Raw genomic sequence first — 27,397 nt, forward strand, 5'->3', positions numbered from 1 at the left:
ATGAGAATTGTAGCTGTGCTCACACATGAATCTGTAAAATATATCAGTTGATATAAATTCAGGAAATATAGGGAAATGCGTGTGCTGTGGTTCAAACTGAGCCCTGCCACTTACTTCTTAGGTGACCTTAGGTGATAGTTAAGTAAAGGCTAGCCTCAGGTTCATCATTAACATGAACTGCAAATTCATAAGGATCTTCAAAGCTAGTTAATATCTGAGATCTTTTCTCTCCTAGATGAATCAAGAAAATTGGGAAGCCATTTTTTGGTTCCTCCTTACTTAAAAGAGAGATCAAACTGCTTATTCTTACCTAGGCTTCAATTTCTTCTCAGTAGCCACTTTATTTTGGTCTTATTTTCATCCTCAGCCTTGCCTCCGATATCGTCAAAGGGACTGAAAATGGAACTGGGCTCTTCAATTCAGGACTTGGTCCAGAGTCACTTATATTGCTTTTGTAATTTGTACTTATGCCCATAAATTAAGATGATTATATTAATTTATATGAGTTTATTTTAACAAATATTTATTGCATGTTCGCTTTGCGAACAATGCAGAGCCAGCACAGTCTCTGAGAATTTATGGTCTGTTAGGGGAGCTGGGGGCCAGTCACTGTGATTCCAGGAAGTGGAGTGTTTGTCTGGGGAAAGATTTATTGTTCTGGGGGGCGAGAGAAGCGCAATGGAGAGAGTTCATCCGCCTGTCCAATGGGCTGGAGTGGCTTCCGAGCGAGGTCCTGGAAAATTGGTAGCATTAGATGCAGACTCTCAGCCTAGAGGCAGTAGTTACATGCATTCAGGTTTGAAAGTGATACTCTCTGCATTTCTCTTAAAATAGATCAGCCTTCTAAATTGGGATTTATGAATATCCAGAGACAAAGCTGATTTACATGAAAAACAGCTATATACTTCTGTTTGCAAGATTAAATGCAATATGTTTGTTGATGTTAAACTGCTGTCACTGATGGATGGATTTTAAATGATTTGATTCCGTAGGTTTATGACTGAGAAGTCTAAGTCTCTAAAATCTAGGTCTTTCTATTTAAGAACCCTTTTTGAGATTTCCTTTGCCAGGCATTGCTAAATATCTTGGACAAAGATGGCTTCTTCAAATCATATTTTATGACTTGTATATTTTAGAATTAATAAAAGACACCTTGTAGTTTAGATGATTTTAGTTAAACTATCTCATTGTTTAAAAAGAAAGAAACTGACATCCATGGAACTTGAGTCCCCTGTCCAAGGTCACAAAGGTATTTTGTGACCTTATTATTTGAGCTACTTAATGTGCTCATTCTTGTACTGCACAGAAGATTCTAGGAAAAGACTAAAAGACTCCACATTATTTAAAAAAATAAGGGAATCTTCTTTTGATTTTGTTCCATTAGTACACTCCTTTTCTTATAATGATGCTTTGTGTTTATATATAAGAAATGATATGATTCTCAAAGTAACCTTGTGGGGTAGAGTCTTAATATTCTTAGTCCTATTTTATGGAAGAGGGAAATGGAGCATAGAGAAGTTAAGTAACTTGCCAAAGTCATGTAATTGGTAAGTTAGCAGATCCAACCTAGATTTGTCCAAAACAATTTGCCCGAGCCGTATTGTATCCAGAAAGCCCAGAAAAAGCAGGTATTATAGGTGAAGCCACCTCCTGTACTGTAAAGAAAGGCCGTTGTAGCTTTGGTGCGCCAGGTGGCTGTGAGCTGTCATCTCACTGATCTGGTCCAGTTTTCCAGGTTTTTTTAAGTATTACGCTGTGTTCTAAAAAAAACCCGGTGTGCTCATTCCCACTCTTGGATAATTAATATTTACAGATCCTGGTACCTAGGAAATTCGGTTCAACCAACAATTGAATACAGTCCTCTGGGAACTTATCAAGATCAAATCCAATCTTAACGGAATCAGCCAGATTAAGGACCTGGTGTAAAAGTGGATTTTTTGGAAAGAAAGAAATCGGCAAAGTATCCCAAGAATTCAGCTTATAAAATAATCTAATCAAATAACAAGGGGAGGGGTCATATATGTTTTCCTTTTAAAAAATTTTTTAAATGAATTCAGATAAATAAAAACAAAAATAAACTTTAAACTCGTGAATCATCAACTTTTTCTGTACACATCATTTTCTTTTTTGGTGCTAGCACTGCAGTAAAATGGTAGTATATAAAGATGGAATTTGCCAGTTCTTTATTTGTGATTCCAGCGTTATATGCTGTTGCAATCAAGTGTTCCTCAAGTTTGGCAATAAAGCTCAAGATTTTTTAGATTTTTCTTTTTAGAAGGAAAAAATAAGGTAGAAACAGAGAATTCTGAGTGGGAGGCAGCCCCCTTCCTGAGAGTGAGCTCCTACCAAAGCGTAGCTTTGTTCCGGAACCTGTTGTTCCTCGGGAAGGCTTAGGACACTGCTGGTCTTTCGTGCTGCGGGGAGGATTTTCCTCTGAGCAGTGATTTTCTGCCTTATTCTGTGTGATCTTTCCATCCTGAAGTTTTGGATGCATATTTACCTCCAACTTAAAACTGAACCCTGTGGGTGAATACTGCCCCTGCCTCTTCCATGCACCCATCTCCATTGGAGGCAGAATTATTTCACCTTTCTCAGTGGAAAATCAAATGAGGTAATGGAAATGAAAAGTACCACACAAGTACAATTATTCAAGACAATTCAATCAGCAGGTAAAAAGGCTTGTTTTAGTATTTTATTTAACCTGGAATCAATATCTTATGCTCAGTAGACACTCCTTAAATGTTTGTTTCAGTTGAATGTTGTTTTAATGAGCAATTTATTTTTAAGTAGCGAAGAAACCAGAAAATATGACAGTCTCAGCAACTTCACCAGGTGTTTGTCTTAAAAGCAACAATATCCAGAGTGGAAAAGAGTTCCAGAGAGTGCCGCTGTGCTGCGTCTCCGCTTCTGCAGAGGCTTTCTTGATTAAGTAAAAATGAAAAAAGAAAGAAGAAACCTCAACAACAGTGCAACAAACCACCATAGTTTGAGCTAATTGCATAGCTTAATCACCTAAAACCTAGCTTCTTCAAACGCTTTCAGATTCAGGAGCTGTGACTATCTGTCTTGGAGCAAAAAAGACCATCTATTTATTAGCAAAATGCTGTATTCATAGAAACAAAAATTTTAGACTAGATTAAAGCCATTTTTGGAATTATTTGTATGAAAAGACATGTTAAGCTCAGTTGTTTCTTTTAGTAAAAGTAAAATTTTAATTTTAATCCTGCACTCAAAACAATTTTTACATGTAATTGAGACACTTAAAAAGACAAGAATTGGAACATTAGTGAAACACCTAAAAAGGTAAGCAAAGACACAGCACCAGGCGTGTAAATGTGACAATGTGTGGGGCATGTAGGACATGACACTGCAAGTATGTGGGGACGAGGCAAAGATAGTGGGCATAGGGGATGGGGCTGGAACAACAGCTGGGGGCCAGGAGGTGAATGGCTCTGCGTGCCATGCTGGAATCCTGCTTTATTCTGTTACCAGTAATTGGTAATAGTACCTACTTCACGGATGGTGTGAATTTAATGTGATAAGCACGTAAAGTGCTTAGCACAGTGTTTGACACCCAATTAGTGTTCTCTAAATGTTGGTTGTGGTAGTTGTTGTTGCTATTGTTATTTTTATGAGGACAACTATCAGGGGTTTTTGAGCAAGATATGTTGGATGACAGGTAGAGGATGAATTGGAAGAGGAGAAACTGAAAGACAGTGGACTGGTCAGGAAGCTATTTGCTAGTACCCGAGAGAAATTACATTTCAGGCAGTGGGAGGGGAGAGAAGGGAATAGAGTCACAGGGACACTTGAGAGCTTGACAGTAAGGGAGGGGAAGAAGAACAGAGTTACTTGGAGGCTTCTGGTTTGGATGGTTGTGGAATGGTGGTGCCTTAGAGAACAGGGGAGAAAAGCCAGTTTGTGGGGATGAGACTTAACTATTCTGTTCATCCTTTCCCAAACAATACCATGGAGACTTCATACTGTAAAGATTGTATCGTTACATAGGTTTCAAAAATGAGGGGGAAAGCCTTAAACCAATTGTTTCCAGCCCTGGTTGACAGTCCTCACATCCGTTCCCTTGCATTCTAATACTTCTCTTCAACGTTGTATGATCCTCTGTAGCTTAGGTCTCTGCCTGAAGACAGTTGATGGATGTAGCCTAGGTTAGTCAAAAGCATTATACCCAAAACTTGTAGGATTGTGTTATGATATGTTTGTGAGTTCTTAAAGAAGTTGGAGAGGACTGGAGTTTGTATTTGATGAAGACAAAGCGGGCGGGAGCCCCTTGGAATCTTTAAGGTCAAGACCTGGGAAGTAACAGATCTTGTGATGCCATCGTGAAATGAAGTCAGAGGAAAGCCAGAAGTGGCAGTCTCCCTGAGAAGGAAGAAGGAAATGAGGATTCCATGAGCACTGAAGCTGCTCGGTGTTCCTTTCTTTCCTCATGCATGTGACTGGCTTCCCATGCACACAGGCTTTCCAGGGTGACCTGAGAGTGTGTGTGTGTGCTTTGTGTTTTTGTGTGTAATGAATGAGAATGGCTGACTTTTGAGTGATCATGCATAATCATTCCACATATCAATTACACTTATATCAACTTTCTGTCATCAATTTCAGAATAATTACTAATATAAAATATTTAATATCCACACATTATTGCATATTATATGTTACATAATTATGAAGATATAATAACCTATTCTGTGGTTCTTTTTCCAGTTCTGGAATGTATAACTGAAATATACATACTCAGCAACTGCCAGAATTCTGACATTAGTTCCCTGGAGCCAGGGCTGTTATGGTATGAAAGGCCAAGTGGAAGCCACTAGAACTCCTCTACCTGTCAAAACAGTAAACCAAAAGCAATATCACCTTCCTGGAAGGAGAGCAGAGATTAGTGCCACACAAGGACTTGAAAGATGCGAGGGTAGTGATTCCCACCACATCTCCGTTCAGCCCACCTACTTGGTCTGCGTAGAAGAGGGATGCATCTTAGAGAATGACAGTGGGTTATCATAAACTTAACTGGGTGGTGGCTCCACTTGCAGCTGCTGTGCCAGATGTGGTTTTGTTGCTGGAATAAGTCAACATCTTTCCTGGTACCTGGTATGCTGTGAATGCTTTTTCTTCTGTACCTGGCAAGGTTGGCAGTATACCTTCATGGTTACACCTCAGGGTCTTATCAACTCTCCAGCCTTAGGTCAGAACACTGATGGTAGTCTTCATTCCACAGGATATCAGAGGGGAAATGACTCAGCTAGAAAAGAAATGAGCATGAAGGGACTTTGTAACCTCTTTGGGAGAAAGAGTTAGTATGTTTTTGGCTATAAGAGGGATAGTGGCATTATATTAGGGGAAGGTCTGATTTTACAATTGGCTTTATTTGGAGGTTTAATGTGGTTTAAGAGGTGTAGATGTAGGTGCCAAGGCAACTGTGCCAGGCAGTTTGAAGCACTTTATGAATATTTACTCATGTAATCCTCATAACAGCCCTATAAAGTAAGTGATGTTATCATGTGCTTTCACATTAAGAAACTGAGTCACAAAGAAGGTCAGTAATTTGCTTAAGACTCCAAAGGCTGGTCACGGAGCAACTGGGGTCCGAACCCAGGCAGTTCAGCTCAGGAGTCCACGAGCTGGAATAGACCACAGATACTGTTGTCAGCTTGTCGGGGAATGACTTCTATGGAGACCGTCAAGTGTTCCTCCATCCTGAACATGGAGAGAATTTGTCCTCAGCATGGAATCTTGCATATTTAGTTCTGCAGTAAATGAGTTTACTGACCAACTCGTTTGGAATTAAATTCCAAGCAGCTGTAAACAATACATATTTTCTTTCTGTTATCTTTGTAGCAATAGCAGGAGAAAAGAATTAAGGACCAAAGCCTATGGGAGTTTTAAGTACTTTTTGGTAAGTGTTTATATATGATTTATGGGAAAATAACTTCCTGGGAAACAACTTTGTTTCATAAAAAGCAACCGTCTTGCAACGCCTTTAATAAATCAGTTTGCAGTCTAAGTTAGCTGTGTTTTCGTAGCAACCAAATTGTGCGAACATTTAGCAGCTCAGAGGCAGTAGGGCTGTTATGATCGTGTAACCATGCCAGAAGCTATGCAGTGGGGCCTGCACAGTGTGGTGACAAAACCCTTGGCAGCTTGGAGCTGAGTGGCTGAGCTGCTCTCTCTTCCTCCAGATCCGACTATAACTGTTTCTCATACACTGTACACACAACTCTCTTTTACTCAGTCTGTTCTTTTGTAAAACCAGTTTTGTAAAAATTATGAAATAAACTACAGATACGGAAGACCATATAAGACAGATGTACATTCTGATTATTATAAAGTGAACACCCTTGTATCTACCAGCCAGGTTAAAAAAGAGAACACTGCCAGCGTCTTAGACTCCCACCCCCATCCCCTCTCTGCCGAAGGTAACCGTGATCTTGCCCTTACCTGGCTGGGGTCACTCATCCTCTTTATGGATTCTTACCCAGCGTACATCCTTAAATGCTTGGCTTAGGTTGTTTGGTTTTGCCAGGTTTTTGGTTTACTTTTGCTTTTTTCCCAACTTTTTATTTTAAAAAATTTCAGACCTACAGAAAAGTTGCAAGCATAGTATGATGAACACTAATATGCCCCTCACCTGGATTCACCAATTGGTAGCATTTTGCCAAAATTGCTTTCTCTCTCTCTTTATATGTATGTACATATATATATGTGTGTGTGTGTGTGTGTGTATCTTTTATGTATGTGTGTCCTTTATATACATGTATGTGTACGTGTGTGTATATATGTATGTGTGTGTGTCTGTGTGTCTCTCTCTCCTCCTTGTTTCTTTCTTGAGCCACTGAACCATTAAAGAGTAAATTGCAAGCATCCAGGTCCTGCACCCTTAATTCTTCAGCATATGTCTCCTAAGAACAAGAACATTCTCTTGTATAGACAAAATAAATTATCACACTCAAGGAATTTAACAAAATGCTCTTATCAAATAGGTAGTTCATATTCAAATTTCCCCAGTTGTCCAGTAATGTCCTTAGAGCTTTTCTTATTTTCATCCAAGATCTAATCAGGGATTATGTATTGCATCTAGTTATCACATCTGTGTAGTCTCCATTGATCTAGAACTTTTCTCAGCCTTTTTTGCCTTTAATGATATTAGCATTTTTGAAGAGTTTGGATGCTTGTTTTTTAAAATTAACTTTTGCATTGAAGTATAATAAACATAGATAAAAATGCATGAATTACGTGTCCATGTGAAGAATTATCACAAACATGAACACATCTACGTAACCCACATCCAGATGACATAGCACATTGCCAGCATCAGACACTCCTCTTGTGCGTCTCTCAGTACTACCCACTCCCTCCTCCTACAGGTAACCTGGGCCTCCGAAGCAGAGCATGCCGGACTTAACCACTAGGCCATGGGGCTGGCCCCTGGTGCCTTTAATTTTTGATTCCCTGCTTTGATTTGCATTTCCCTGCTTGAGAGCCTTTTCTTACGTCTTTTGACCGTCTGGGTTTGTTCTTTTGTGAAGTGCCTGTTCAAGTTTCTTGCGCATTTTTCTATTGAGTGCTCTGTTTTTGTTTTGTTTTCTTATTAATTTTTAGGAGCTCTTCATATTCAGGCTACCAGCCATTTGTTGGTTGTATGTGAGACAAATACCTTCTTCCATACTGGCCTTGCCTTTTTGCTTTGAAATTGCCATTTTTGTAGCTCACAGTCGTCAAATATTGGCAATTTCATGTGGTTCAACCTAGAATGAAATAGTCTTTTCCTTTGTTAGGTTAATGCTTTTTGTGTCCTTTTAGGAAAATTTCCTCTACGTCTGAAGTCATGAAATTATTCTTTGTCTTATTTCCTAGATACTTTATTATTTAGTTTTCAGATTTATGTCTATAATCCATGTGGAATTAATGTTTTGTGTATTCTGTGAGTTAGGGTCAAGTTTTCATTTAAAAAATATGAATATATAATTGTCTAAGCACTATTTTTTATTTTATTTTATTTTATTCCTTTTTCTCCCCAAAGCCCCCTGGTATATAGTTGTATATTCTTAGTTGTGAGTACTTGCAGTTGTGGCACGTGGGATGCCGCCCCAGCATGGCCTCATGAGTGGTGCCATGTCCACGCCCAGGATCCAAACTGGTAAAATCCTGGGCTGCCGCAGCGGAGTGCACAAACTTAACCACTCGGCCACGGGGCCAACCCCTAAGCACTATTTTTTAATAGTTTTATTAAGATATAGTTTACATGCCAAAAACCACCTCTTAAAAGTGTTCAATTCATTTATTTTTAGAAAATTTATGGAGTTGTATATACATCCCATAATCTGGTTTTAGAACATTTCTGTCACCCCACAAGGCCCATCGTGCTCATTTGTAGGCACTACCTGCTCGCAAACCAACACCCAGGAATATACTTTCCCTATAGACTTCCTTTTCTAGACATTTCATCTGATTGGAATTATGCAATATATGGTCTTTTCATCTGGCTTCTTTCAGTTAGCATATTGTTTTTGAAGTTCATCCATGTTGTAGCATGGATCCGTATTCAGTTCCTTTTTGTTGATGCGTCAAATTGCGTTGTGTGCGTATGTACCACAGTTTGTTCGTTCATTTACCAGCTGATGCACATTTGGATTATTTCCACTTCTTAGCTATAATAAATAAAGCTGCTCTGGACATTTATGTACAAGTCTTAATGTGGGTAGATGTTTTCATTTCTCGTGAGTAGAGACTTGTAATGGAATTGCAAGGCTGTATGGTAATTCTTTCTTCTGTAATTATATGTTTAAATTATCATTTGTAAATTGACTTTTTTCTTTTGCCGTATAGTTCTATGAATTTTAACACATGTATGTTTTGTAGCCACCAGTACAATCAGGATACAGAACAGTTTCGACACCCGCCCCCGCCAGAATCTTTTCCTTGTGTTGACCCTTTATAGACCCACCACCTGCCCCCCCCGCCCCGGCAACAACTAATCTGTTATTTATCCCTGTAGTTTTGCCCTTGGGAACGTGTCATTAAAATTGAGCCATATAGTATATAAACTTTTAAGACTGGTTTCTTTCACCAAGTATAAGTGAAAGATTAAGATTCATCCTTGTTATTGTGTGTCTGTAGTTCATTCCTTGTAATGCTGAACAGTATTGCATCCTGTGGATGCAGCGCTATGTGTTTATCCATTCAATCACTAAAGGACATTTAGGTTGTTTCCAAGTTTTGGCAATTATGAAGAGGGTTGCTATAAATGTTTGTGTACAGTGTTTTGTGTGAACATAAGTTTTAATTTCTCCAAGGTAAATATCCAGGATTTGAGTGGCTGGGGCATATGGTCAGTTATGTTTAGCTTTGTAAGTAACTGTTGAAGATTTTTCCAGAGTGGTTGTAGCATTTTGTATTACCACCAGCAGTGTACGAGCGTTCCCGTTGCTCCTCATCCTCATCAGCACTTGGTATTGTCAGTATTTTTCATTTCAGTCGTACTAATAGGTATGTAGTGATATCTCATGGTTTTAATTTGCATTTCCTAAATGGCTAATGATGTTGAATGTTTTTTCATGTGTATATTTACCAGCCCAGAACCTTGGGGGTGGCTGCAGCGGAAGCACACATATCCGTTCTGAGCTGAGCACTATTTTTGAAAAGGCCATTCTTTTCTCATGCTCTGTAGTGTCACTTTGTCATAACTTGTGTCCATATGTATGAGAATCTATTTCTGAATTATTTGCTCTTTATTTGTCTGCCCTAGTGGCGATATTCCACTGTCTTACCCGCTACAGCTTTGTAAGAGCTATTGAATTCCTATAAAACAAGTCTTCCCCCTTGTTTTTCTTCATGATATTTCATAGAAATGGAATCATATATTACATGATCTTTTGTGACTGGCTTCTTTCATTTAGCATAAGATTCGAGGTTCGTGTCAGAGCATGAATCAAAACTTCATTCCTTTTTGTGGCTGCATAGTATTTCGTGGTATGGACAGACCATCAGTTGATGGACCTGTGGGTTGTTCTGTTTTTTGGCTGTTATAAATAATGCTGCTATGAATATTACTGTACACGTTTTTGTGTGGACATATATTTTCATTTCTCTTGAGTATATACCTAGGAGTAGAATCACTGGTAGCTCATATGATAATTCTATTTTTAGCATTTTGAAAAACTGCCTGAGTGTTTTCTACAGTGGCTGCACCATTTTACATTCCCACCAGCAGTGTATAAAGATCACAATTTCTCTTTATCCCTGCCAACAATTGTTATTGTCTGTCTTTTTAATTCTAGCTATCCTGGTGATGTGAAGTGGCATCTCATTGTGGTTTTGATTTGTGTTTTCCTGATGGCTTGTGATGTTGAGCATCTTTTCATGTAATTTATTGGCCATTTGTATATCTTCTTTGGAGGGATGTCTATTCAGACCCTTTGTCTTTTTTAAAAAATTGGGTTATTTGTTGTTTTGTTGTTCACTGTAAGAGTTCTTTATACCCTTCATCTCCAGGCGTCCACAGTGTATCACAGTACTCCACTCTCCTGTCTCTGCTCACTCTGCCTTCAGAATAGGCTTTAATTTGTGAGTTGATTAATTGGTGTGTCAACACATCTATTCCTTCATTCATTTATATATTTATTAACAGACACTTAAGTGTCTTAGTTGTGCCTTTGCTCTTTTTTTGCCTTCTGAGTGCTGTTCTGAAGGAACTAGCTCTCACTGTTATTGTCAGCTGGTAGCACTATCATCTTGAAGTCTCTAGATACTTTCCCTCAAGAGCGTCTATGCCAGTCTGAACCTCACATCACCTGATGTGACATCCTTGAGCCACAACCAAACCTCAAGTCCTACTTTCCTGCCCCTACTCCCACCAAACCAAATGCACTCTTCTCCCCAAAAGCCTGTGTAGGTGAGGCGATTTTTTTCTTCTTTTCTGTCCAGAAGTAGTTTGCCTTCTCCTGGTAATGCCCAGCCCCTTCTCTTAAGTTATGAGTTCTGTCTTCTCTCCCCTTTACAGCTACTTTGCTCCTTTAGCTGCCTTCCTTTTTCTGCATCTTCACTTTCTCCCCTCTCCTGGACCTTTCCCTCAGCCCACCACTCTCTCTAGTGACTCCGCCGTGCACAGATCCTCCTAGGATTCGACCTCACCCCATCTCTCTGCCCTACTTCGTGGCCAGATTCTCTAAAGGATTGACCATATGTGCTTTCTCTGCTCTCCACTTACACTCAAACGTCAACTCACCCAGTCTGGCCTTTGCCCTTCGCCCCTCAGATGCATCCCCACTTGGCGTGTACCACAGTCTTCATACTGCCAAGTCCAAGATCACTTTTCTGGCTGCATTGTTCTCAACTCTTAGCAGCATTTGACACAGTGACCCATTCTTTCTCGTGAGACACTCTTCTCTCTTGGCTTCCTGTTCATCTGACTGTCCTCTGATCCCTCCTGTCTTTCTCCAACTTCTTTGCTGGACCCCCCTCCCCCACCATTTCTTGACATTGAAGGTCCCCCGGCTTACTTCCTGGCCCTCTCCTCTCTTGTCATCCTCTCCATGGGTGGTAGTAGTGACGTCCCATCTCTAGCCTAGAGCTTCCCTCTGATTGGAATGATGCGGATGTGTCCTTGATATCTTCACTTGGGGATTTCACAGGTATCTTAACTTAAAGGATCCAAAACTGAGCTTCTGATCTTGCCACCAAAACCTTTACCTTCCCTGGTCTCACTCAACCAGTAAATGTATCACCATCCATCCATTTACTGAAGGCAGAACCTGGGGAGTCATCCTTGTTCCCTTTCCTCACCCGCCACATCCAGTCTCTTGGCCCATCCTGTGACTTCTGCCTGAACTTTATATTGTGAATTTGTTTACTTCTGTGCTGCTGTCACCCTATGCTGGGCCACTCTTACCCTTTGCCTGGACCACAGCAACAACCTCAGAATGCGTCCCTGCTATTACTCTTGACGTTTCCCAAGCCATTCACCACTTACAGCTGAATGGTTTTTAAAAGAAGCCAGCCAGCCATGTGCGATCCTGGTTAGGATCCTGAAACAGAAATCAGACAAAAAATTAGTGAAATTTGAATAAAGTCTGTAGTCTAGTTAATACTATTGTACTGATAGTAATTTCCTGTTCTTGATTATTGTTCTATGCTTAACATAGTAGAATAAGACGTTAACATTAGGACAAGGAGGGTGAGGAACATAAGGGAACTCCTTGTACTATATTTGCAACTTTTCTATATGTCTAAAATTAGTTCAAATTAAAAAGTTTAAAAAATATTAAAATGCGAAAAGAAAGCAAGAAAATTGGATTGTGTGCTCCTGTGTTTAAAACTCTGCCGAGGCCTTCTAAGGGCCTGGCATGTTATTCAGACTGCCCCAGGGCCCTGCCCTCTGCTCTAGCCTCATTGTATGCCACGCTGTCTTGCTCACTTTGATTCAGCAACAGTGGCCCTCTTTCAGCCAGGTGAAAATGTGACGATCTTTTCCACCCCGATCCCCCTGTCCAGCGTGGTCGTCCCCAGGCCCATACCACGATCAGCTCCTTCTCACCACTGAGGTCTCCCTTCACGCCCTTTCTTCATAGAGCCCTTCCCTCGCTCTGGTCTCCAAACCAGCCCCTGCGCACTGCTGTTCTTGGTTGCAGAAACTTTTAGATTTCTTCACGGTCATTGTTGACAGCTGGTGATTTGTGCCCTTGTTTATTCTCCGTGGAGTCAGGGACGATGTCTGTCACGCCCAGTTTTGTCATTCGTGTCTAGCCTGGCATAGATCAGGTGCTCAGATAGAATCAATAAACAAATAACTTGTTGTTCCTTCCAGTGTAAGCAGAGTTGACTGTATAATTCAGTCTGCAGAGAAGTTACAGCACTTTGTCTACCCTTCCTTCATTCCCGTGCTCTTTGCGGAGGGCCCACTGCTGTAGATGTGATTCGGTTCTTCGTGTGTTTGAATGCCTCTCATGCCAGGCCTTCCGCCAGGGACTGAAGGTACTAAGATTAGGAAGACCTGGTCAGACATAAGGTATTTTCAGCATTTACAAGGCCTAACCTCATTCTTGGCAGATTTTAGGAGCTCATTATTTGTTGAAAGAATGAGTAGGATAAGTTAAGAAATCTTTTCCTTTTTAAATTGCTGCAGATATACACACACATACTTATATATGATGTATACAATTATGTGATAGATACGCACACATACACTGTCGTGGAAGTTTTAGTCTTTCAAATATCCTTCAAGCTGGTTCTGTCCTGGCAGGGAGAAGTGTGGGAAGCGAGTATGGGATTTATGGCGGCTTCTAGAGCAGGAGGCTCTGCCGCCGCCCTGTCTTCGCCAAGCGCCACTGCTGTATCCCAGGGCGGCTGATGAAATCCTATGTGGCGGGGCATTTGGGAAATTGTTAGAGGTGTTTTGATGGTCTCAATGATTAAGGGTTATATATTGTCCATGAATTTAATTTTATTCAGAATGGTAAAGAGAATGTTACAAATTATGTATGTAATACAAATATAATAAAAAGGAGCCATTTGGTCTGATTGGTTGAGAACTGTGGTTTGCTGTCTGGTTTCCAGAAGGTATTATTATGGGTCCTCAAGAAATTTAAAGTATTTAAGAGAACCCAGTAGGAAGGTCATGATTGATGATGATCCCCAGATGAGGCAGGGCTCCACGCTGGGACCTGCCACTTCAGCATGGAGGCACCGTCATGCGGTGCCTTTCAGAAGCTTTGACTGGATGTTGGTGATACAGGAATTTCTAGTCTATGACTGGGGACCAGATGTTGTCACCTTCATTTGTGCCAGGAAGGCACAGTATACAAATGAGTCAGCTGCAGGGGTGAGTTCCTTGAGCATCGATGGCTCGTGGGAGGAGTGCGGTCTCTGGTGCTCTCATTGCTCATTGTGTGTAACTTCACAGTGCTCACAGGGCTGTTGATCACAGTGCACTGCTGGTGGATGTTCAGACAGTAGGCTGGTGGGAGAGAGGGGACCCTGGAGGCAGTGGGATCATGGAGGGGCAGAAAGAAAGGGCAGGTAGGTGAAGGGACCAGAGTTAGTCTACCTGCTTCATGAAGTTGCCTGGGCCTGAGGCCTCAGTGGAAGGGACAGTACAAGAATACCACTCCTGAAACATCTTCTCCCAGCCCGGCCTGGTCGGTTTGTGCCAAATCCTATTAGCATTGTGGCCGTGTGCCTAGTTAAACATACAAGCCTCAAGGAGCCAGAGAGAACCCCCACGAAATGGTAATGTGTTCAGTGGAGTGTTTTACTGCATGTGTTGCTTTTAATGAGTGTGAAAGATCAGAGACTTGGTGTTCATTTTACAAACTGCTTTTAGAAACCATGTGGTAAAACTTAAAGTGGATAAAAAGTGGAAAATATGGGGGCTGGCCCCGTGGCTGAGTGGTTAGGTTCACGCGCTCCGCTGCAGGCGGCCCAGTGTTTCGTTGGTTCAAATCCTGGGCGCGGACATGGCACTGCTCATCAGACCACGCTGAGGCAGCGTCCCACATACCACAACTAGAGGAACCCACAACGAAGAATATACAACTATGTACCGGGGGGGCTTTGGGGAGAAAAAGGAAAAAAATAAAAAATCTTAAAAAAAAAAAAAAAGTGGAAAATATGGCCTATCTTAGAAATATTCACATGAAAAGGATATTTAGGAAGAATATATGTCAAGCAAGGTTGAGCTATATACAGATAGCCTCTGAATTAGATTTTTGAAGCAGCTTTTCAACCTATTTTAAGTTTTTTTGGAAAATATTCAATGTTTCCAAGCTCTCCTGTTTTCTTATTCTTAGAGATTATCTACTACTTTGTTTGATAGAATATCTATTTCTATCCTATTTTCCAACTGGTTATTCCTGCTATTAGTGTACAGGGTAATTTCCCCCTTGTATTTGCTCTTAAATGTCATCTATAATAAAAGTTAATACTTATTGGTTTCACATTTCATTTCTTCTTTATTCTACCCATTCTTCTTTTAATAGTCCTTACGTATCTTCTCTATTCAGTAAAGATAAGAAAGAGCTTTCTGTTGCCAATTCATTTCTTTTCTCCAATAAGGAAGGCTCTGGATCTTCACTGTTCAATACCATAGCAGCTAGCCGCATGTGGTTATTTAAAATTTAAATTACAATGAAGAAACACTAGAAATTCAATTCTTCACTTATCCTAGCCACATTTCTAGCCACATTTCAGATGCTCAGTAGCCACACGTGGCTAATGGCTACTGAACTGACAGCCGTAGAACATTTCCCTCATCGCAGAAGATTCTCTTGGGCAGCCTGGGTCTGGATTCTTTACACACTCCAGTAACCCACTTCCTGTCTTATCTCATCACTTACAGTTGCTTTCAGGAGTTTGATGAAAGCCTCATCAGTTTTCTAGAACCATCTGGAACTTTCTCCTCTGGTTTCCCCTCTCAAGCTTCTCTAAGCCCAGTTGTATGTTGCTAAAATATGGGGGCTGAGCTGTATTGCTGAGCCCTTGACCTGACTGGGCCAGTGTCTGCCCCAGACCTGGCCACAAGTCAGCCTGGTCCTAGTTTATTCCCTGAGTCCCCCGTCCATTTCCTAAGTGTGGTCAGTCACAGGCATATTGACCTAAATCTACAGCAGTCATGAGGATTTCTTCTTCTTTTCTTCTCTTTTTGGTGAGGAAGATTGGCCCTGAGCTGATATCTGTTGCCAATCCTCCTCTTTTTGCTTGAAGAAGATTACCACTGAGCTAACATCTGTGCCAGTTGTCCTCTATTTTGTGTGTGGGACACTGCCACAGCATGGCTTGATGAGCAGTGTGTAGGTCCCACACCTGGGATCTGAACCTGTGAACCCTGGGCTGCCAAAGCAGAGTGCAGGAACTTAACCACTTCACCACCGGGCCAGCCCCATGAGGATTTTCTTAACCAGGGATAATGGAGTTACCTCTCAGCCTTGTTAACTTACAATTTGAAGAGCTCTGTATTCCTTTTATTTTATTTCTCTGTTTGGGTTTTTCATTTTCATGTGATTTTGTGGTGCTTGGCCTGCCGCCTTTGCTGAGTTTGATTTCTTTTCCTTTTTTCCAGCAACTGTTCTTTCATCCTTGAACTCCTCTCCTGACTTTTTTTTTTACTGGTCTCCACAAGTTTCGTTTCTTTCTTAAATATATATTTATGATGTATTCTTTAATCAGTGGTATTTTTGTGTTATCTTTACCCTATTTCTTTATCATATTTCTTTTTTATTTTTAACAGGACAGAGAGTTTACAGTTGGTGTTAATTAATTCAATACTTTCAGTCTTTCTTTTTTGAATGTGGTGTGTTTATTCAGTGGGGAACTTGATAGTATTGAAAGTAAATGAACACAGATCACACATATCAATATGGATGAATCTCAGACAGACTGCTGAACCAAAAATACTAAACTTGCAGAAGAATACTTGTAAAATGATGTCATTTATGTAAGTTTTTAAAAACATGTTACTGCTGCACGTTGTTCAGCATTACGTATATATGCAGTGAAAATCTAAGGAAACACATGGGAAGGAGCAACATGGCGCTGGCTTTCAGGACGGTCAGGAGCTCAGTAGGGAGAAGGCTTTGCGTCTGGGGTAGGCTCACAGGGAACCTGCAGGTGACGTCTTGTTTCTTAGCCTGGTGGGACCACGAGTCTTCAGCCTGTTTCTCCTTACACATTTCTGTGTCTAAAATGTTTTGTAACAAAGTCAAAAATTCTTGCTTCTTTTAATCATAAAGTAAATAAGAGAGATATCTAATACAGAAAGTAAGTTTTTTCCGTAATCCTATTGCCCTGTTAATATTTTGATGTATTTCTGTTTGTGTGGTTTTTTAAATTATTTTTTTAGCTTTATTGAGGTATAATTGACAAATAGAATTGTAAGATATTTAAAGTGTATATTGTGATTGGATATCCATTATGAAAGTATTCCCCCATCTAGTTAACACATCCGTCACCTCACATATTTATGTGTTTTTTTTTTTTTGGTGAGAACATTTAAGTTCTGTTCTCTTAGCAAATTTCAGTTATATAGTACAGTGTTATCACTACATTTTACATTAGATCCTCAAACTTTGTGTCTGTGTTTTTACTGTAGTGTAGTATGGTTCAGAATAACACTTTGTCTCTTTCCCATGGTGTTAGCTGCTCTTCATGTCTCCTCTTCTCCAAGTACTCAGCTGCCTTGTTTGGGGTCAGCACCTTCACTGGGCAGGGACCTGCTTGCTGGAGTGTCTGGAACCTTCCTTCCCCTGGAGTCTGAATCCATTGGCCTTCTGCCCACTTCCATCTCTCTTTTAGGGTCTGTAGCAGAGCTCAACTTTCCACCCTAAGACAAGGGACTTCTGAAGACTCATCCCCCCCTTTTTGTGAATGAGGGGCTGTTGACTGCAGCTCCATGTCACGTTTTCGTATGAGCCGCATCTCTGCGTGTTGCTGTGCCTTGGGACCCGTCCCTCGTCCTCTTATACATGGGCACTCACTACTCACTGCCTTGGTTTCGCTTTCAGTTTTGCTTATGCGTGAGTCTACCACATAGTTGTGAGTTTCTTGAGGTATAAATCACAGCCACATGCTGTGCACCGTGAGGCTGGTGTGGGAGAGCGAATGATCCAGCTGATACCCTCCCGAGTGCCAGAATGGCCTGCTCTTAACTTCTCGTCTAATGCCCAGCAACACTTTTAAGGTTATTGAAAACACACCACACAACACACAATTTTGGTTCTTCTGAAAAAGGTCTAAAAAAGAAAGACTACCTTCCAGGGCTGAAATGAAATTAGAAAAATTGGAGATATCTAAGAAGATATTGCTTCTTGATCACAAAATAGAGGTTTTGGGTTTCTCAGTTATATGGCTTAAGCAAGTCTGCCATGTGGTCTTTGGGAACAAGAAAATGCAGTTTGGGAAACTGTTTTGCTGAGTGCTCCCAGCCAGTATGCAAAACGCTCATCGAGAGAGGGAAAACCGTAATGTGAGTTGAAAACGAGTTGACTTGAAAAGTGAGGAAATTCACAGCAAGCATGTGACTGTGCTGGAAATGTGATTTGGGAGCAAGCCAAAAGCCTGGATAAATATTTCCACCAAGTAACAGGTGGCGAAGGCACTGGTATGGTTACTCCCAGGAAAGGCTAGTCAAGAATTGTATACTTTTCTTTGCATAATGTGACGTTTCCGGGTGAGGTAGGGTGAGGTTGGCTATGTTGCCTTTCTTCCCAGCTGAAGATGCTCACAGGAAGTGTCAGTGTGGGGAGCACTGCCCCTGCGCCAGAAGAAAATGCCTTTGCAAATAAATGTGCTTGCGGATGAAAAGCAGACAGCAGTGTTCGTGGCAGCCGGGAAGCCTGAGCTCCTGTTCGTTGTGGCGCAGCGGCAGGCTTGAGGCTCGGGCCGGCTGTGCTGCGCGGTGAACGCTTGCTGTCGAGGGGCCTGGGGTCGGCAGTCTATGAAGACAGCTTGGGCGTTGGCCCAGCTCTTTTGGACTGGACCGCAGTAGTGAGAGTTGCAGATTTGATGGTTCTTGGAGATATCTCGTGGAAGGTCAAACTTTTGTTTTGTTTAATCTCTCTCGGGCTTCTGAACTCTTGCTGTGTTGAATTTTTAGTTCTTTGAGGTTATGTAACCTTATTTCTTATTTGTATGTTTTTCCATCCTAGCTCTGCCACGTTATCTACTTCCAAGCCTTCATTTTTAATATTTTTCTTTTACCTGCCACTGACACTCCTTTACCTTGAATTCCCAAACATAGTGTACTTCTTACTGGCTTTATTTTATTTCTTCTCTGAATCTCAGAACTGTTGCATCTTAAAGTTTGCATAGATTTATTTCTTTTTTTAAAAAAGGGTTCTATTGAGAAATACTTCACATACTATACAATTCACGCCTCTAAAGTACAGACACAATTCAGTTTTTAGTATATTCAGAGAGTTATGCAACCATCACCACAATCTAGTTTTAGAACGTTTTCATCACCCCACAAAGAAACCCTGTACGATTAGCAGTTGCTCCTCCCCCCATCCCCGAACCTCTGGCAACCACTAGTCTACTGTCTCTTTGGATTTGCCTATTCTGGACATTTTGTATAAATGGAATCACACAGTATGTGGTCTTTTGTGACTGGCTTCTTTCACTTAGCATTGTATAGTTTTATTTCTATTTTCAATGTATTCCCTTTTTTTGGTTTTATTTTTCAATTATTTAGCTGCCACCTAGTCTCAGATTTTAAATTGAACCTTTCGTTTATCTTCTTTCTAGAATCTATTTTCCATTGTGTTCTGTACTTAAATCTGCAACTCTTAAAATTAACTATTAATTTTTAAACTATTAGTTTAACTATTAACTATTAAAATCTTAGAATTAACTGTTGTTTCTCCGTTCTCTAGGGGAAAGAATACGGTCCGTGACTCCTCTTGTCCCTGCTTCAGACATAACCTGACGTGCTGTCTTCTGTCTGATGGCATTCTCTGTTATTATTTGGTGAATGCACAGTTTATTAGTGGTTAGTTTACTTCAGGGCCAACACCTTTCCTTCTAGCTCTCTTGGTTCAGAGCCTCTTCTGATCATTTAAACTCTGTTGTATGACAATATTCCAAGATAATTATCATAGACCTTCATTTCTCTTTTGTTTTCTAAAACTCACTGTAAAAATGCCTTTTGTCACCTCTGAGTCCCGTTTAGGCACATAGACTTGCATTCATGCAACTCTCTCTTGGTGTAGATGTGTGTCATCACTTGCTTATTGTCCTCACGTTCACTGCCATCCTTCCACTCTCCTGTTTAATTTCCTATCAGCATTACTTGGTGCCCTTCCTCAGTTTCCTCTGTTTACTCTGAGTATTCTAAGGAATACTCTGATGAAAAAAGAAATGAATGAGAGAATACCTTGTAGGCTGTTTATGGGTATAGTGAATGTCATCTTTCAAAGAACTCATGGCTGTGGCCTTTGTGAAGGCCCGTGGGATAAAAGCATAGTTCAAGAGTTTTTGAGAGGTGGGAGCAGTGGGTCCTGAAGTCTTGCCACTGGACTCTCCCAATGTTAGTTCTCAGCAGCATAGCATTTAGCAGGGCAGCATTTATTAATGCCAGATATGAAAGTGAAGAAGAGGACAGTACACAGAAATGTGGTCACAAGTGGTTGCCCTGTCATGCACACTGGGCCGTGATGGCAGCACATTTACCCGGGACTGGTAGAGAGAGGGAAGCTGCGTGCAGAAAGCATTGTTTCAAGAGCAGGGTGTAGAATGCGCACTCGTGTGTGTGTGTGTGTGTGTGTGTGTGTGTTCTTTCAAAAGTTTGTTTTGTTGGCCCAAAGTTTTGGTCAAGATCAAGTTAAAAAGGCATGGTGCCTACCCTTTGCTTATTTCACCTGCTTGGGTAAATCTGTCTTGCATTTTATTATTTGAGACTTCGTTTTTTAAAAAGAAGTTAAGTTTTACCAACAGCCATTTGCTGTAGGAGCTTGTGATTTCTCGTCAAGTGTTGGGACAACCAGGATGAATGAGTCCCTATGATTAGTTGTTTTCCATAGGAGTAGAAAGACCCATCTAGAGTGTTTTCATGTTAACAAGGGGAAAAATGATTATTTTTTTTCACCAAAGCTTTTGGTCTTCTTAAGCAAAAGCAATAGGTAATTATGAAATATTCTATCTGTAATTTTGTAGGCCCTGGTTATTTGCTAGATTAAGAGCACTATTAATCTTTACTTTCCTTATTGACTGACCACATTTTAGTTTAAATGCTACTTAGCCATTACAGACCTAGTTACCAGGAAGAATACAACACAGAGTGAAATAACTTTTTAGAAAATTAATGGAATAGGCAAACTGATTGCCCTCTTGTGTTAATTGTTCGCATCATTAGTGATGCAAGTTTCAGGCGTTTGTTATGTTATTCTGCTAACTCCCAAGGTTGTGTCTCAAAACATTCTTTCCTTCCTGATTATTCTCCTCTCTCTGTGGAGCTGACAGTCAGGCCTTGACTGTCTGCACGTGAGGATATCTCACTCCAAAGCAAGAGGCCCGCAGAACATGAGCACGATAAAGAAGGGCCAGAATAGCCTTTCTTTTCCAAAACGGACTTTGGCACTCACTCACATTACACTCAGTTCACCAAAACCAAGCCCCAGGTGTGCACAAGGCACAGTTTTTGTCCTCAAAGAATTGATGATATACTTAAGAATGTTTGAGAATGTTAACCACGCCAATCTCCTTGACACACGTGCCATAGACAAGCTCCTCCGTCACACGGGGGCACAGTAGGCTGCTTCTCTAGCCTCTCGCAAGTTAAGCTGATAAAAGGCATCAATGCTGGTGAGACTTAGAATCAATTACCAGGAAAGAATATTAAAAATCTTATTAATTATTCTCCTGTTTACATTATACTTAAATCAGTTAGCTGCCTTATTTTGACCTTCTGCTCCAAAAGAGCCATTCTCATGAACTTGGACCCCAGGGTCCACGTGTGTGGTTACTCATTAAATCTTTATCTCTTATAAACTCTCTTGACTTAAGACTTTGAGGAGGCTGGAACTCTATCACACAGCCCTGATTCAGTTCCTGGGCTATTTCACATCGGGCAGCTGAGCTCCTACTTACCGAATCATGCTGATATCCCTCCAGTTTTGGCAAAAGATTTCGCTTTAAATTTGGCTTTCCATATTGAAGCATAAATAAAAAGATACTTAACTAGTTCACTGATTTTGCTTGCTGTGGAAACATACATATCGTTTGACCTTTGGAACACTAGCAGTATTGTATTATCACTGCAAGTTGGTCATTAGGGGCTCCCTAAAGAAGAATTCAAGTTAGAAACAAATTCGGAGCAATTATTGATTTAACAGTTCTGCAAATGTTTTTGCACATAGATACAGCATGAAAAAGACTCCCAGTGATAAGCAGTCAAACATTCACATTGATGATAACAGCTAATGTTGTTGAGTTTTCACTGTTGCAAAAGCTTCATGTGTGCTAATCATTTAATCCTCACGTTTGCCCTATGGGGTAAGTCCTATTCTTAGCCTCGCCTGATGATGAGAGAACTGAGATGCAGAGCGGCGAAGTCTCTTCCTCCAGGTCACACAGTGAGGACGTGGTGGCTGGCCTTTCCTGAGCCTCGTGCCTGCTCATGACTCTTTCTCCCCGACCCGCTGTTGCCCCCAGTGTGAAGACTCCTGGAGCTGGTCTACATGCACCCTGCCCAGGCTCCAGCTCATATCTGGCCATTCCCTCACGCGCATTTCTGTTCCAGCCACACTAAACTCACTTCCGTCTCTTGACTATGCCTGGGAAAGGCTCCCTTTGGAGGGCCTGTTCACAGACTGTTCTAGTAACACCTATGGCCTGATGACGGCTGCCTCAACCCCTGCCCTGTTGGCTTTTGCTTGGCTAACCTCTCTTCATCTTTCAGTCCTCAGCTTGGGGGCACTTCATCCAGGAGGCCTTCCCTCACCCTCAGGTCCTTGCGAAGTGCCACCCTTCTGTGCTCCTCAGAGCACCCTTGCTTCCTTGTCCTGGGACTTTGTAGTCACACCTGCCTGCTTTCTAGATCCCTCTTCAGGTGACGTTGACCCATACAGGTAGGGGTCATGGCTAACCTGTTCATTCTTGTCCTCTCAGCACCCATCACACTGTGTGGTAAACAGGAGGCACTTAATAAGTGTTTGGGGAAGGAGCAGTGACTCGGTAATCACAATCCAAAGTAACAACAGCAAACCTCAGGGATCTGCACCCCAAGGCAGTATTAGAGTTTGCAGCCACAGAGCTGGGTGGCTGTTGCTCCACATTCCCTGGTGGAGGGTGTGCTCTTGCTTTGAAGTAGTAGCTTCAGCATCCTGCACGGGTCTGTCGGATTCAGGCTTCAGCTCTTCAGGTGTGCTGGCTCAGCCTATTCCCTCTTTTTGTTGTCGTGCCTCCAGGAAAGGCCTCCATCACCTCTCTTGCAGGTCTGGAATACACAGGGAGGGCATAAGAAGCTACCTGACGAAGGACCCTTCCTGGGTTTGAGAAGGCTGAGAGCAGGGCCTCTCTGATCATCCTGGCTTCACATTCCCAGGGCAGTCTTCACCCACCAGGAGCAGCAGCCACAGACAGAGGAGCCCCAAGCCATTGGCATCTCAGAGAACGCTGTTCTGGGGTCAGGGCCAGCTACAGACGTAATGGACAACCTCTCCCTTCAATGGCAGCTCCTCACCCCCTGTAATAAAAAAAGTCCTTCCTGGGGCCGGTCCCATGGCCATGTGGTTAAAGTTCTGTGTACTCCACTTCGGCGGCCCAGGCTCGCAGGTTTGGATCCCTGATGCGGACCTACTCCACTCATCAGCTGTGCTGTGGAGGCATCCCACATAGAAAATAGAGGAAGATTGGCATGGATGTTAGCTCAGGGTGAATCTTTCTCACCAAAAAAAAGTCCCTCTTCCCTCTGGTTCCCCAGGTGGCCCCGTGCAGTAGCAGCTTGTGCTCTCCTGGGCCCCTCTCCCCAGCCACTGCCGGGTGACATATCTGTCATACTTGGGAGTCTGGGAGAGACCACTAGAGCAGCTCCTTGCACTTCTTCAGTGAAGCTGGGAAGAAGCCTGCCAGCTCTGAGAGTCCACAACACGTCAGAAATAGGACCCTTCCCTGGCAAGCCCACAGAGGTGGCATTTTTTGACTCTCCCCAGGCACAACGACAAAATCAGTTCAGTGTTGTCTGTGACAGTCTGAGAAATCCACACAAAGGCGCTTTTCCTCTTCCATAACGTTCCAGTTCCCTTTCCATTTTAAGTTTACACGTGTAATTAGTTATAACTGTAACTGATCCTAAACACACACTGGGGAAAAAGTACACAGAAGTTCAGGACCTAGGTAAAAGTGAGAATTTTACTGATCTCCTTTGGGGTCAGTTAGCACCTAAAATCATTCGTCTAAGTCTTTTGGTTCCCAGCTGTGATTTGGCTATACTCTAGGATGTCTCTGGGTGTCTCAGGGACTCTAGCCAAATTTTCAGAACAGTTGACTTAAAAACATACGCCACGTAACGTTTTTATGAGGAGAGAGGGAGATGAAGGAAGATGAAGTGTTGAAATGGTGGCATAATTATAAAATAATCAAGGGTTATTGATTAAGTAGCCCCTAGGTTATTTGATTAATTAATTTTAAAGCATTTATTAAGTTTGTTCCAAGTGTAAGAAACTGTATGGGTTCAGGAGTGTAGACACATCCCCTCTTGATGGAATCTTGCCCTGATGGCTTTCCTCTACCACCTTCTGTTGGAGCTTAAACTCTCCAAGACGGGACCCTGTTCTCTTCTTGATTTTATTCTCCGTGTATAGCATACACCAGGCCTAAAATAAATGTTTATTGAATAAATTACATTGTCACTCCCTTCAATAAATTTGCAGTCTGATTAAATTCCAGTAAGGACTAACAATGGATTTCTTTTAATAAGGTTTTCTTCTTTTTCAGAAATTCCTTGGGTTCTGTTTGAAAAATCTTCTCCTTATTATTTTCCCAGCAGATAGTTCTTCTGAATTCCTGACCTACCTGCCTGTTAACAGCTACTTAACAGTGTAGCAGACATCAGTGTGATATTTCAGCCTTTCATGAGAATTGTAAAGATGTAGGTTAATTGTCCATTTAACCAACTTTTTTTTAATGAAGATTTTGTGAAAGAATAAAGTTCACATAGGCTGCAGCTTGACAAAAGCTGAATGTTCTTGCTGTGAATGTTTGGATCCAACAGAAAACAGATACTTGATAATTTGAATCGAGAGGTTTTAATTACGCCTGTCAATGCACATTGGTCTTACTTTTCATGCTAGTTTTGCAGTCCCTGACAGAGATAAAATGGTCTGTTCTCTAGATCATCCTTATGTCTAGATTGACCATTATAAATGTCAGTGACTATCGACAGATCGAAATAAACCCAGGAAATGTAGAGGGTCCACCAGCAGTCGGATCTGCTGCCTTCATAAAGAGATCAGGTGACCCTTTCAGGGAGGAACTTTCTAATGCTCATTTCAGTCCCTCGAGGTAAAACGTGCAGCCACTATTCAGAGAGAACTAATGTGAGTAAATGGTGTATCTTGGAGGCAAACGTTCTCCCTGAGGCTGCGCGTTTCTTTGAGAAGATCATGGAAGTCAACAGTACAATATGACTATTCACGTTTTCATTTTACTCTCAACTTTTCAGGAGCATGTCCTGCACAGAGAGCAAGATCGAGCTGCATTTCACCCAGCAGTGGTTTCAATCTGTGCTGATTGTAATTTTTATCCGTAGGTTTGAAGACATACCTGATAGCGGGTCAGAGAGCGAAGGAGTCTCGTTGCAGCTGTTCAGAGGCCTTGCTTTCTGGCTTTGAGGTCATTGACGGCTCACGGCTGTCCTCAGGCCCTAGGGGACAGGGGACAGCATCGCCAGGGAGTGTCAGTGACTTGGCGCAGACTGTCAAAACCTTTGATAACCTTAAGGTTAGTTTTTTTTTCCTACTTCTAAAACTTTATATTAATTCTACAGTAGAATGTGTGAAATAATAAGCAGCCTTCGGGTCTGTGGCAGATGACTTGGAATGCCCTTCAATTTGGTTTTTACAATTTTTTTTAATTAAGTATAAAGTTAGCAGCATTTTGCATTTTTAGTATCTTTGCTTTTTTAACATATTATGCACGTCCAGTTTCTTTCTACACTGCATAAAGATGCTTCTCACTTGAGTTATTTCTTTCTTTTTCTGCGACCTATGATGTCTTTTGAGATTTGTAAAAGCTAATGATAAATGATAGTAAAGGTGAGTCTCCTCGCATCTTGCGTGGAGAGCTGGTTGTATCATACTTCAGAGACCACTTTCTCAAGTGCTCTGACATCTCTTGAAATCCAGTGTTTTATGATTATTTTAAATTTGTTGGTGTGGCTGAATCTTGTGACGTAGCTTACTGAAAGAGTGCGGGCTTGCCAAGAACACTGTAGTATTTCATTATTGGAACAGAGCTCTCCCGGCGGCTGTCTAGAAATACCCAGTGCTCTCATAATAAACTACCAAGGAGTTATCGTGATGCACCTTGGGCGTATGAAATCTTGCTCGTTTATGAGCTGTTCATCAATGTTCACATTTAATCTAGTTCCCGCACTGGTACCTCTTTTTATTTTTACAGTTTAAATATTTGCCACTTTCTTTTTTTTTTGAGAGAGAGAGGCAGTTATAACAGGTCCACTTCACTATTTTGTACTCAACACAAAGATATATTGGTCAGGATCATGGCCTCTCATTATAGCTTTAATCCAGCATGTTCCTGCTTATCTACATTCATTGGTATTTTGGGCCAGATAACTCTCTGTGCTGGGGCCTGTCGTGTGCACTGCGAGATTTCCAGTAGCATCCCTGGCCTCTACTCACCAAATGCCAGTAGTGCCCCTTCCTTCCATTGTGACAATCAAGAATGTCCCCAGACATTGCCCAATGTCCCCTGAGGGTAAAATCACCCCCATTTGAGAACCCACGGGGCAGGGTGTGAAACCCTGAGCCCCCCCACTCTCTGGCACCTGCGTAACAGGGAACATATCTGAAATTTCCTGAACGCCTGTGTGCTTTCCAGACAGCCTCTTTGCTCGGGCGGATGTTCTGCAGCAGCAGCAGGAGGAGCTCTGGGCTGCAGGCCGTCCCTGAGCGCGGGCAGGGAGGACTGTGTGGGGAGGCGTACAGAACGTGCTTCCCAACACGGTTTCCTCCCAGCTTCAAACTGAGCTGCATTTAAGGAGAGAAATAGAGCTCAAAGCCAAAAACAAATGACTTGTTAGGTTTGTCTGCCATTTTAGATCGTGTTTGTGTGTGTGTCTGTCCATTAGGGAGTGTAGTTGCTGACTTCACCCTATCACGTACTTGCAATTTTAGTGACAGCGATTCTGTGCTAAATTGCCCTAAGAAGGTTTTCTCTCACCCCGAAAGAACATTTCTTGTTCTAGTTATATGTGAACATATTTATATATTTTAAAAATCTGGATGGATAAAAACTATTTAGCGTATTCTGTTGCCATTTATAAATTTTCCAAATAATCATTGAACATTTTCTGAAAATCTTGTGATCTATTTCATTGACTGTGTGTGCCAAAAGGAATTTGAGCAACAAAAGAAAAGGATCTTTGTGTCCCTTCCACGAGGGAAAGATGAGTTGAATCTTGAAGCATAATTTCTGGGCTATTTCCATGGTGTTGGAGGGGATAGTAGGACAACTGAGATGAGGGCTGCCCAGAAAGTAGAATTCCTTGGACTCACAGTTAGAGTGGAAGGAGTGTGAAGAGATAGAAGACCAGGTCTCCACTCCAGGCTTTGCCACTGTGGGGAGGTCCTTCTCTGCTTCTCTCCTCATCCTGTGGGATGAGGATCAGGTGAAAGCCTTGTAAACCATAAGCACTGGGTAACCAAGTGAATTG

The 27,397-nt window shown here is 41.7% G+C and overlaps 1 protein-coding gene across 2 annotated transcripts in view; it reads left to right on the forward strand.

The window, feature by feature from the left end:
* Positions 1–27,397, forward strand: part of ADCY9 (adenylate cyclase 9) — a 111,511-nt gene that overhangs the window by 49,153 nt on the left and 34,961 nt on the right. For both annotated transcript variants that reach the window (XR_011424838.1, XM_001502248.5), the window contains exon 3: positions 25,253–25,443. Coding sequence is in view for 1 of the 2 variants with exons in the window: in XM_001502248.5 (XP_001502298.1) it covers positions 25,253–25,443 (191 nt within the window). In the remaining variant the exon portion in view is untranslated. The remainder of the gene's footprint in view (positions 1–25,252; positions 25,444–27,397) is intronic.

The sequence above is a fragment of the Equus caballus genome, chromosome 13 (assembly GCF_041296265.1).
Source record: "Equus caballus isolate H_3958 breed thoroughbred chromosome 13, TB-T2T, whole genome shotgun sequence".
Classification (NCBI taxonomy): Eukaryota; Metazoa; Chordata; class Mammalia; order Perissodactyla; family Equidae; genus Equus; species Equus caballus.